Source organism: Megalops cyprinoides, chromosome 7 (genome assembly GCF_013368585.1).
Source record: "Megalops cyprinoides isolate fMegCyp1 chromosome 7, fMegCyp1.pri, whole genome shotgun sequence".
NCBI lineage: Eukaryota > Metazoa > Chordata > Actinopteri > Elopiformes > Megalopidae > Megalops > Megalops cyprinoides.
Window position 1 is genome coordinate 23,260,031 of NC_050589.1, and position 12,684 is coordinate 23,272,714.

A 12,684-nucleotide genomic window follows, 5' to 3' on the forward strand; every position below is an offset into this window, starting at 1 on the left:
TTTATTAAGTAAATGGAAGGCGTTAAGAAAAATACTCGCTCAAGGTAAAGGCCGTTGCTAGATTTATGCGCTTGGCTTGGCAACGGCCATAAATTCAGTCCTAATTCAGCTCGATTTGCTCTTACACTGATTACTAATGTACTTTGACGGGTGTAGCTAAGGACATGCTTTTCCGTAACTTTCCATGGTTGAAAGTGTACACTCAGGTCCTAAATCCTCGTCCAAGGGGTGATCTGAGGATCTGCTCTTGCTGATTGGCCTGATCGATATGTTTCCCCGCTTAGGTGTCTGTCTTTTGCGGCAGTGCTTTTAAAATTGCTGGAGTTTGCAAAATGTCCTGTCCTAAATTAACCAATGGGTCAAAACCTGAAATGCTCCCTGACTCAATAGGAGTAAGTCTAGAGGATGAATGGGGCTTGTCCTTTTTTGTAGTGGAATTTTAAATGTGCTCTCAGTTGAACTGAGGACAGGGCTTTTTGCCTATCAGACATTAGCACTGGACAGTTGCCACCAGAGCTAGCGATGACAACCACTGTAGATCTGAGATTGATAATGAATGGATTGACTGGTCTTTATATCCAAGCATCAAAAACACTGGCCCCAGATTTCAGATCTGCCCCTGTGACCGTAGCAACTGTGTAACAGTGTATCAGCGTTTCATGAGAGTTGTGTGGTACCAGCGTGTCTTACATTTCCTTTTTCCCCTTCCCAGCCCCAGATTCCAGAGGGGGCAGACAGCCTTGGCGCTCTCAGTGACTCTGCTGTGGCCGGTAAGCTCACAGGAGGAGCTTCTCCGAATACTTAAGCACTTTATCAAGTTATAAAATGTTCAAAAGATGTTTGATGTCACGTAACTACTGTAGTCACATTTGCTTTCAGTTCAATGCAAAGAAACTAATTTTGCCTTAGAAGGCCAGGTCTTAATGGAACTGAAAATCTCTTCAGGCCTACTCAGAAAATCTTTTGAGAAGCATTTTCTTTTTTCCCCACTCCATAGTTTGTAGCTTTGTGAATAAGGTGGAGTGTCAGTTAATGATGTCACATACACATTATCAGCAGTAAGCTGCTGTTTCTATTTGTGTTGAATGGCCATAATGGAGGAGGGCCATTGAGGGGACTGGTGAGGCCTACTTGTTCTGGAACGGGATGGGCTGCTGCAGTGCCTTCCAGTTTTCTCAAAGACCATTTGGTGTTCGGAATCACCCTCACAATATTTGAAAAGCCATTTTCAGTTGATATTCATTCATGATATTTTGACATGGACAAAACTATGCTTTGTTGACTCTACTATAATCATTGTTGAAACTGCTGGTTTAATATCAGTCTTAGCCCAGAGATTTTTTTCTTTGTCATCTGTTGGTTTTTGACACAGATTGTCTCTGTTGCCCAGGTTCATACACAAATAACTACTCAGATTTACAGCTGAATCCTCTTGTGAAATGTCAGTAAATGTTTTCTTTCTGATTTTTTTTTTTTTCCCCAGCTTCAACCAGGACCACAGCTAGAGACACAGTCACCAGCTCCGGGTCACACTCAGGTTCTAAGAGCCGATTCCAGGTACTTCTTTGCACATTATACATTTCAAGTGGTTTTCGTTTCTGTAGTTAATTTTGGTTTTTATATTGCTGTTCAGGAAATTTGGATATGCGGACAATTCAGTCTACTTTGCCACTTCATATGCAGAGTTAATTAACTTTTGGACTATAAGAACAAACAGTATTATGATGTTACACTACATAATGTACTTATCTTTAGAGCAATGTCCGGTTCATCTCAGTCAGCTGCTACTTGTTTTGTGCCTGAGGAGAGGTCTAAGGTTTTTTTCCCCCTCCTGAAGATTATACCCACTCCACCGGAAGTCGTCAAGAGACTGGAGCGCTCTCGCAAGAGTAGGAGCACCTGTGCCTCTCCATTGCCCCCTGGTGGCAGGCTGAGGGATGGCTCCCATTCAAACAGGGAGGGTGAGGCTGTGCCCGTCACCACCATTGGCAGGTTTTCTGTCGTCAGCACTGAGGACGAGGTCACGGTGAAGACCCGCAGCAACCGGTACTCCGCGCCTCCTGACTTCTATCAGGACGCGGGCCCTTCCAGCCCGGACCGCAGGCCGCCCCTGCCACGTGCCCAGACCTCCGTCCCCATGGACGTGGCAGCGCACGGCCTCCGTCTGTCCTCGGACTCGGGCGAGGACAGCAGCGCCGCCAAGCCGGCCCAGGCTCCGCCCCCGGGCCACGCCCACTCCGAGCACAGCGGCAGCGACCTGATGAAGAAGGCGGTGGCCTTCCTTCGCCGGTCGGGGCGCAGCGGCAGCGTGCAGAGCTCCGATTCGCCCAGCCGACAAGGGGGCAGCGGGAACGCCCCTTCCATCCACATCACCTCCCTCCACTCCCAGTCCTCCTACGTCAGCAGCGACAACGACTCAGAGTTCGAGGACGCAGACATGAAGAAGGAGCTGCAGAGACTCAGAGAGAAGTGAGCACCGTGCTCCCCCATTCTCACCTCTGTGTTGTCATCTAGTCATCCAGCACTTTTATATTGAAAACTCTTGTATGAATGAGTGTGAAACCTGGGCAGACAATCTAGCGCTTTGTATCGTATTTGACGGACTCTCTTCTCTTCCTCAGACACATGAAGGAGATCTCTGAGCTGCAGGCCCATCAGAGAGGGGAGATCGAGCTGCTGTACCAGAAGCTAGGCAAACCCCTTCCACCTACTGTGGGATTCCTCCACGCAGCGCCCCCTACAGGCCGGCGGCGCAGAGCCAGCAAGCACAAGCTGAAGGCTGGGAAACTGCTCAACCCTGTGGTCCAGCAGCTTAAGATCGTCAGCACCAAGTCCAGTGAGGGTGAGAGACTGTATCACTAGTGCGTGAGAGGCCTGCTGGAGGCACACTTTAACCAAGTGAATGTGTGTGTGTGTGTGTGTGTGTGTGTGTGTGTGAGACAGAGAGGGCCTACAGTAATCTGACTTGGACTGAAAATGATGTTTTGGATTTGAATTGTGACTAAGCTTATAATTGTGTGGTGTATGCCACCTGTTCATATAATTTGGCTTAGAGTGTGTTTCTGATTTGAACGTTGTGCAGAAAGGCACATTCAGTGTGTAAGGCTGTAAGGGCATTCGTGTTTGTCCCCTGAAGGTGAGCCAGCAGTGGCCTCGGATGATTCGTCATCGAAAGGCTCAGACCTGGCAGACAGCGTCTCCCTCTCCAACACCAGCACTCTGCCCACCTCCGTGTCCGAGCCGGTCCAGACCCAGCAGCCCTGCTCTCTCAAGGGCTCCCTCTCCTCCGACAACATCTACTCTGGCTTCCAGAGCGAAGGCACAGGATCGCACGCGCTGGGCCAAGGTAATCACGTCTGCCCAGATTCCTCCCCCAGCTCCTCCCCTGTATATACATCCTCACACACACACACATACTATATATACACACACCCACACACGTGCTCAAAGAGAGGGCTCAGTCTCCATGCGCTCTACATGAACACACACAAACATACAGGGTTCCCACACGTATTGCTGAAAAATCAGGGAATTTAAAAATATGAATTCCAGTCGTGGAAGGAAGATAAGGAAAGGGAACCTGAATTAAGTATTAATGTGGTCATGGAAAATACCACCTTCAGTTTATTACATAGAAACAGATTGTGCTATCAATGTATTGTAATTCATCTCAAAAAAACTTTTGACTCCCTAACTGGTTAGGTCACAGGGCTGTTGTCTTTGTAACTTAGCCAGTTCCATAATTCAGTTGCTCTGCCAGCTCTTTCTGTAGAAATGCTTGATAGCCATGTAGCTGCTCTTTTGGTTGGCAAAGAGAGGTTAGAGAGTGAAAAGTGCAGAAATTGTGTATGATGAGTGGATGACAGGAATACAAAATGCATTTGTCAGTAAAATGCTTATCTAACATGGGTGAATAAATTTTTCACAGTTCACTGAAGAATTTATCTAAACACCCCAGTATCCCTCAGTGCATGAGGCTTTAAGCACTGCAATAGGAAATAACCCAAAGTGTTAGCTTGGTTAGCGTCCTGCATTGGGCTGTCTAGATAGATGTATGAGTATAAATATTGTATATCAAATCCGCATGCTATTATATTTCATGAAAGAAAAATGAGAATTCAGAATTTCCCTTTATTGTTCAGCAGGGCACAAAAGGGATTTAACTGCACCTCCAGTTTGATATAAAGAAAATACTTCACGGTGTACATTTCTCTGAAATTCTCTTACTTTAGTGCCAACATAGAATGCTCGTCTGGGTAGATATTATTCTTTTTCAGTGTCCCAAGAACATCATTGTGGGTTTATTATGGGTTATTGAATGCGTTACTCTCAGCAATGTGTGTAGAGACAGTGCATTCCGATTTTGCCAAATTTCTGCAACTACAGCAGCTATGCGAGTAGTCAGAGGTTTGCGCTTTTGGAAAAAGACTGATCAAATTATGCACATTTATGCCTGCTCACTGCATGTTTGTGCAATTGAACATTCACCCTTATGTTGCCTTTATCTAATACACACACCTTTGTTATAGCTTATGTTTCTGTCCCAGGCCATCTTTTTCCTTCCTAGCTTATCATGGGATTTTTTGCAAATTGTATTGAAACTTGATCCTACTGAGCTGAAAAATAGGTGTCCTTTCAGTGATCTGGAGGTCAGGAATTTTTTATGGAACAAAGTGGGAACCCTGAGAAAAGCACCATATTCTTTCACCACGTCAAGAGTTCCACCACATGGCAATTCGCTGCAGACAATTAACAAATACTGACGTCCGAGTTCAACTCTTTATACTAATAATGATTCACCTTACACACATGGAACGAAATACTGAAATATTGAGAATCCCAAGTAAGGGGATCAGAAAATTCCTCATAAAAGTATATTTAACTGAAGTCACCGCATTTTGAAACACTTTAAAGTATGTCAGGGGCATAAATGGATTGCATTGCAGTAGATGTAATCTAAGAAAGCACTGTGTGGCAGCATGCCTGAATTTCAATGGCATCGCACTGACAGGAGGTCTAAAGAGCTACATACGCATCAGTTTAAAGCAGGCCAAAAGAGCACTGTTTTTAAGCTTGGCACAGCAGTGGGCACGTGCAAGATATTTGCCTCCATCAGCAACAAGACCACTGAATGGAACAGATGAATGCTCTTTCGCCGGAATATTAAATTGAGGTGTTTGATCATAAATTGGCAGAGACCTTGAAGCCGGCAGAAGTTGTGCATTTCTCCTGATATTGCCTAGAGATTTTGAGCCGTACCTCAAGCTGCTCTTACCCACTGTACAGGGGGTCAGCTGTGGATGCGCACTTCACGCATCCATCCCTCTTTCCAAACACGTCCAGTGCGTCCCAGTGCTTCCATTACATCCTCTTGCATGAAAATCAGCGGGAATCTGGCCAGTGGTTCCTGGCTTTGCTAATGTAGTTGTGTGGGATGGTAGAGGCCCTGTAGTGCTGTAAGTGGGGTTTCTAATCCGGGCTGTGTGGACTTCACAAGTGTCTCTGTCTCTTCTCTTCTTCCCTCTATATTCATTTGCAGGCTGGACGGTTTACCACCAAACATCAGAGAGAGTGACCTATAAATCTAGTAGCAAACCTCGTACCAGATTCCTCAGTGGGCCTGTCTCTCTGTCCATCTGTTTGTATTTGTTCTTTTATACTTTCCCTCATTTCAACTTCCAACTTCCCATCCTTTTGAGTTACCCCCCCTCCCCTCCCACTTTCATATTTGCCAGCTGCTTGAGTTCCACACTTTAAGTAGGTGGTTTTCTTAGCCCCTCCATCAGCCATCTTGTTTTTACCCTTTTAGTTTCCCACCCCTTCCTGTCCACCATATGCATTAGGTTATTAGGTTTTTTGTTTTTTAAACCCCCATACAAACGCTTTCGTGCACTGCTTTTGGCTCGCAAATAGACACCAAAAGCATATGTGGAAGAGCTCGTCCTCTCTTAATTGTGGCTGTTGACATGGATTCGGACCCCTGAGTGTGTGTGCCAAAGCCTTTGTATACCACGTCTTTCCTTTTTTTTAATAGTAAATCCTCCTTAGTTCCAATGAGGCAAACTCTCAAGTCTGCGGCCCTTTGTGTCCAAAAAAGGGAAGATTCCTGGCCTTCAGTTGAAGAGTGCTCTCTTTCACACATGTTTGGACACTGAAGACGTGCATGTGACAGGCTGATTCAGTGCTAGGAGGTCACTGGAGGGGGATAACTCCTGTGAGAAGGGCTGTATTTCAATATTACTCTACTCCACTCTTTTACGTTGTTGCCTTAATTGCATGATGGAAAAATGCTGATACAGAAGTGCTCCAGCTACTACTTTCTATTCATTTAGTTTGGTTTTTCGATTTTTAAATGTTTTATTTGTGCTTATTGGAGCGTTTCATGGGCATTTTTACTTTTCAATCAGTGTTCTACCTGAGCTCTAAGTGACCCTGTCCCCTTCTTATGCATCGGTGAGAACAGTGTCCTCTTATACGTAGTTTATTCCAAATTATCTACCAACCAATGGCAAAGCATCAAAAGCAGTGATGGTTTTCGTCCTTTTTGTTTTTATTTATTTATTTATTTATGATGAGGTTGTTGGGTACCACCAGCCTTGACAATATTGAACCAGGAATATTTTCTTTTTGGATACTGATGCAGTGGCTCAGTTCCTCCTGCTCGTTATTTTGCCTTTGTATAACCTGGTCAAGTATAGTAAACTTGAACCATGATACCAGTCCTTGTGAACATAGATAACAGAGACTCTCACCATTCGCAGTTTCCAATATTTGTAACGGACAGCACTCCCTATTCCTGGCTTCACTGCGTCCCTAGGTGGCAGAGCGCCAGTGTCTACACTCTTACGTTTATTTAACATACTAATCACATTTACAGGAATAGCTGTGTTATAAAGTAAATATGTTAAATAAGGTCAGTTCGTATTTTCACAGAGACGTGAATATAAGTTGTACAGATCGGGATACTTTCCAGGGCTGCAGGAAAACATACATAATTAGTAAAATATTAACTATCAAAGAAGTATCTTTACCTTAGATGCCTGATTTAAATGGTTTTCGTCATTGACTCCTGACTAGAACAGACGGGCTACTTAAATTTTCATTTCTCCTGCTTCCTGCGTCGTTAGGGTCTGCATTTTAGTGTCAGCAGAATTAGATGTACATTTTGCCTTTTGCCAGGGATGGCCACCTGCAGCTTCATTATATGTCCATTTGGATGGCTTGCAGCCGTTCATGAGAAACTATGAAAAACGAGTATGATTGCAAATCTGTGATTTCTGGAGATTTTTAAAAATATTTTAATTAGTAAAAAATTGTGACCTTTGTTATAAAGGCATTTTGTTTGCAAAGGCTTTGTTAACCAAGCTGTTCCTGTTTTGCATCATTACATAATTGCACATATTAATTGCCTGTATAATTAATGGCTTCATTTTTAGCAATTAAATGTAGGCTTTTTGTGTCTGTACAAGCAAGTCTGTTATTGGTACAGCATGAATGGATTTCCCATTAATAAGGATCTCAAGAGCATATGATCTGCAAATGGTGAGAGTCTCTCTTCTGTGTAGTATGAAATATTCCCAGATTGTTATGCGTAGATATGAGAGAGGGATGTTTCTATGATGCAAAGATCTGAGAGGTTACATGCAACGGCACTAGTCACACAACACTGCTGTAGCACTGCAGCAATGTTTGCCACTACAACGTTACATCAGCATGTTGAAAACGTTGTGTTAGCTGGGCAGTTCTTTCTAACAATAAGACATATCGATGGTTAAAATCGGATGATGTCGGGCAATTAATTTTTTTTGAAAGGCAAGATCATATTACTTTTTATATCTGGGATGGTTCAATCTGTTATCTAGTACCAGGATTTTCTGAACAGACATCTGAATTTTATCTATTTATTTATTTATTTAAGTATAAGTTTTTTGGCCTTTAATAGTGAAACTTGAAAATGCCTACTTGGGCTACTCACAGAAGGTTTTGGCCTTCTGTTTCTCAGGGAACAAATGTTACAAAACAGTGCTGTGAAATATCAGCCATACATTTTCAAGGATGTTCTACAGTTGAAAATGGACACGTTTCAAAAGTCCTGTAACATACGAAGGGCTCAGACTTCTCTTTCTGTTCTAGGATGTCTGTCTGATTTTTATTTTTGGAATGAGTGCACCAGTAGCCGGTCCAGCTTTTTCCATCCAAATCACTGACTAAAATTCTCCCCCCTTTTTTTCTTTTTTTTTCACACTAAATGATGGCTTTGTGTATTGCTTTGAAGCAGCTTGTCCTCCGATCTGTTGTGTGCCGTCTGTTGAGGCCTAACTCTGTGTGTCTTGTATTGTTTTACCTCATAGGGTCCACCCTGAAACGACTATGTCTAGGCAAAGAGCGCAGTAGTAGTAACTATCCCATTTTCTTTCTTGTTCCTTTTCTTCTCAGCATGAGCACTCTTGCTTTTTTCCTGGTATTTTTTGCACCACATTCATGGCATTTCTTTTTACTGTATCCTAAATGTGGGATGTATAGTACCACAGCACAGGGTGCGTGTCGTGTCATGAGTGGGTTTGCACATTTTAGTGTTTAATTTCTAGTGCATGAAGGTGTTTGCTATGGAAAAGTCTGTCCTTAAGTATAGACATGACTTATAGATTATTATTTTTTGGTATCAGCATTAATGAGTTGTGCGTTGTTTTTTGTGCTGTGATGTTTGTGAAGGGTGAGGGAGAAAAACTAACACCTTCACTGCTGGTTTTGTGCCCTCAAAAACCCATGTCCTGCAAAGAATCCTATGCATATCAGCATTCAGTAATATGGATCTCAGTATGCATAGTTAAATTTTGATAAAGCTTAATTCAATATATTGCAATGTAGTAGACATTTGTTCTCCATGTTTTTTGATGAGAACATACATCAGATTCACATTCTTTGGAACAGAAAAGACCACAATTTTTGTGGTGGTTTAAATAATTTATAGTATGGTGGAAAATGGGCATTATTTGACCATTATGGTATCAGTGGTTCAGCATAGGGTTTAGCTGAACTACAAAAGTGTTGAAATTGACAGAAAGGGCCAAGGTCAGCAGCCAAGCAGTTATCTTCAACCAGGAAATAGGACGGACTTTAAGGAGGTGTCTGTCCTTGCAGGGTCCACGAATAGCACTGGAGCAACTGCAGCAACGTCCAATCAGAACCAGCAGCAGCAGCAGCAGCAGCAACAGCAGCAGCATCCAGTGGCAGCGGTGTCCACACCCCCTCCCCCTCAGCCAATCTCTGGGCTTGCCCAGGCCCAGACTAACAACAGTAACAACAAGACGGGCACCTTCACAGATGACCTGCACAAACTGGTTGACGACTGGGCTAAGGAGACACTGGCAGCCTCCCATGCCAGGCCCTCCCTCAACCAGATCAGGCTGCAGCGACAGTGGCAGGACCTGGAGGCAAGAACCACACCTGCAAATGTACAGGAGGTGAGGAGGAGAAAGGGAACTCAAAGAGGGACTGAGTGTTTAGATACCAGGGAAAAAATAGGAAGAGAAAATCACTCATTAAAACTGAGCATCTGGGCTGACATAGTGATGGACATTCAATACAAATAATGACACAGCCTCATGTCAGCTTTGATGATGATAGAAAGCACACATTAATTGAGTCAGGCACCTTTAGATACATAGATGCTCCTCACTGTCATTTATAGTACTCTGGAGGCTTGGTGGTTGAGGCTACATGTTCTGGGGGTAAAAACACAAACAGAAATGGTGTTCGATTTACCCCACACATCACCCTAGATATGGGCGTCCTTAAAATAAATGAAGTGTAATGAAGATTCTTATTTTCCTACTGTCTTAAGTATGTTAATGAGGTATAACAGAACTGGTGCCATGCCTCTGTTCTCCAGGTGAAGTGCCCCCGCCCGTTAGCCGCGATGACATACCAGCTCCCCCTCTCCTGCCCGATGACAGCGGCCCTGGCGCACGCCATGCCACCACCCATGAGCAGCAACCCCAAGGCTGGCGTGCAGCCTGGGTACATAGTACCAACCAGCCACTTCGGAGGAGTGCTCCCTGCACCCATGTACGCGCCCCAGTGGCCCGCCATGGCCGGTCCCGTGGGCCCCGTGGGAGTGTTGGGCACTCCAGGGGCCGTGCCGTTCCCCTCCATTGGGAATCCTGGCTTACAGGTCTTTCCGGTACCCCTGCAAAACCCTGTGAGCCCACCAAGCCCCAATATGAGGACTACTTAGCTTCACCCTGCCCTAGTCTAGTGTTTCCAACACAAGGACTACACTGATTCACTCTGTCTAAGTCCAACGTTTCCCACATGTGGGCTACCTAGCATCATTCTGTCCCAGAACCATATGTTCAAAGCTTTACTCTGGAGTGTGTTTGCTTGTAAATAACATGTGTGCGTGTAAATAACTTGTGCGTGTATATAACCCTTGTGTGTGTGTGTGTGTGTGTGTGTATATATAACTTGTGTGCGCGTGTACATAATACCCCATGTGCTGCTGGGTTTGGTCCTGAACAAGCACACACACATATTGTACATTGTGTCTCGCAATCACTGTGAAACAATTTCACTCAAGATCCACTGTTACCGTTTGCTTTAGGCCATCGTAGACTTCTCGACTGCAGCCATCTTATTACAGTTTGATGCTCCTTTTAAAACACTAGCACTGGAAATACTGAGACATTTAGATTAACTTGAATTTGTACTTAAGGTGAGTCACCCTGCAAGAGTGTAGTGCCTTGAACAATGCTTTTCAGGCCCCCCTCCCTGAGAAGAAGCATGTAAACATTTGAAAGAGTTTTATTTCGTATTGACTCGACGCTTTATTTTTAACGCATTAAAACATTATTTTGTGTTTTACTTTCAAAACGCCCCTCTTACAGCACTGCACTATATAAACACTGTAGATGTTGTTATTTAAATAATAAAATCATGTATTTCAGCCGTTCTTTTTTCGCCACGTCTGTGTATGAGGGCAAAACTGAGAGAGCCATGGAAGTCGTGGTGGGGAGAGTCCTGGAATTTTGCTCTCACTCGCCATTGTAGTCAGGGATGCAGCGTTAAAAAGTGAGATGTGCACTGGGGAGATGTGTGGGGAGAACGTAGCGCTGTGGTTTGTGCAGTGCAAGATATAAGTGCAATTTCAACAACTGGCAAAGCTTTTCGTAGTGGCCTTGCAACAAGCCTTATTGTAGAAATGAGCACCGGGATCTTGTTTCGCTTTTGTGTTGAGTTCAACACTTGGCCGTCAGTGGAAATAAATGCATTCACTGGTGTACGTTATTTGAGCACGGATAGGTTTAAGATGATTTTTTTTTAATCTCTTTTGTATTTTTTTTTTTTTTTTGAAGGGCAGTGCAATGACCAGTTTTTATTTAGTTGTATAAGTTACTGCTGTTTTGTTAAATGTACACGTAAGCTTACTTTCAATGCTGCTAGTCTGTCCTCTGAATTCATCCTGTTGTAGAGAGACAGGCTGAAACAAGGTACACTTGGCCTGGCTATGTAACTGACAACACTATACGCATGATAATACGCACAAAATATTTTGGAGAAAGAGTTCTCAATAATACGTACATTTGAACAAAAATGACTCAGTGGACCTTTGTTAAAGTGTGGGTGTTTGGGTTTTTTTTTTTTTTTTTTTTTGTAAAATTTTATGTGAAGCAGTGTTATCACTTAGTTAAAAAGGTATGGTGTGCGTGTGTAACTGCAGGGCTGTTACCAGTAATGCCACAGCATAATTTTTTTCTTGTTGGAATCATTCTTAGACAACATGGTGGCCAGTTAGCTCTGAATAGAATGCACTTACCTCTCACAGTCACAGTTTTGGTCCCTGTATTGCTTAGTTCACGTTCTGTACTCTCGTGCACTGTGTTTGGCCAGTGTAACTGACTTTGCTAATCCTTCATCCATACTAAGACACATCTCTCATCTCTCATTGCAGAAGAGAGGCTACACATTTAAGTTTCTGTTTTGTTTTTTCCGTTGTTGTTCAGTGCAGCTATTCAAAATTAATATAAAAACTGAGTATGGCACAAGGTTAACAATTACAGTGACAGCCTGCAGCTGTGATGACAGATGGCTTCATTTGACCAAAAGTGCTTGTCACAAACATCCATGGTCAAAGGTTTGGAAACTCATCTGTCCAAAGGCCAAGGCAGGTTATTTCCTGCTGTGAAATTTACTGCAACATGCTGAAAGGCTTGTCCTGTTCTGCCAAGCTGTGAATTGTACAGATCTTCTACAGTTTATGTTACCTTTTTTGTGTGTTGATCCTGCTGTACTCCTCTGTATATTACTCCATCAATTCGGTCTGAATTGGATTTTTATAGAATCTTACGCAGAATCTTCTGCTGTGGCAAAATACGTTTGGTTGTAAGAGATTTCTGTTCTCTCACATCTTCTATTTTACATCCATGTCTGTATGCTTCTGGAGCAAACATAGAAGCATTTTTCAGAATCATTGATGCTTGCACAATAGCTCTGTGTGGGATTGCTTCTGCCTGTTATAGCGTTCTCTTGCTTTTCCTGGCCCGGTCAGCAGCACTCAGTCACAAAGATTGTACATGTTTAAAGAAATAAATAAACATATTTTGTGCTTGACAATGTGTCCACTGTAACATTTATGAAAATGAAAGCATGCATAGCATTCAAATTTGTCAGCTACACACACACACA

The 12,684-nt window shown here is 43.4% G+C and overlaps 1 protein-coding gene across 4 annotated transcripts in view; it reads left to right on the top strand.

The window, feature by feature from the left end:
- Window positions 1–12,547, top strand: part of LOC118780625 (serine/threonine-protein kinase WNK2-like) — a 50,616-nt gene extending 38,069 nt beyond the window's left edge. For 2 of the 4 annotated variants that reach the window (XM_036533226.1, XM_036533230.1), the window contains 9 exons: window positions 713–770; window positions 1,484–1,557; window positions 1,838–2,469; window positions 2,622–2,842; window positions 3,137–3,346; window positions 5,540–5,638; window positions 8,352–8,396; window positions 9,142–9,464; window positions 9,893–12,547. In XM_036533226.1, coding sequence (XP_036389119.1) covers window positions 713–770; window positions 1,484–1,557; window positions 1,838–2,469; window positions 2,622–2,842; window positions 3,137–3,346; window positions 5,540–5,638; window positions 8,352–8,396; window positions 9,142–9,464; window positions 9,893–10,237 — 2,007 coding nt within the window. In that variant the 3' untranslated portion in view covers window positions 10,238–12,547. The remainder of the gene's footprint in view (window positions 1–712; window positions 771–1,483; window positions 1,558–1,837; window positions 2,470–2,621; window positions 2,843–3,136; window positions 3,347–5,539; window positions 5,639–8,351; window positions 8,397–9,141; window positions 9,465–9,892) is intronic. The other 2 variants (XM_036533227.1, XM_036533228.1) reach the window with 2 other exon arrangements.
- Window positions 12,548–12,684: the final 137 nt, after the last annotated feature.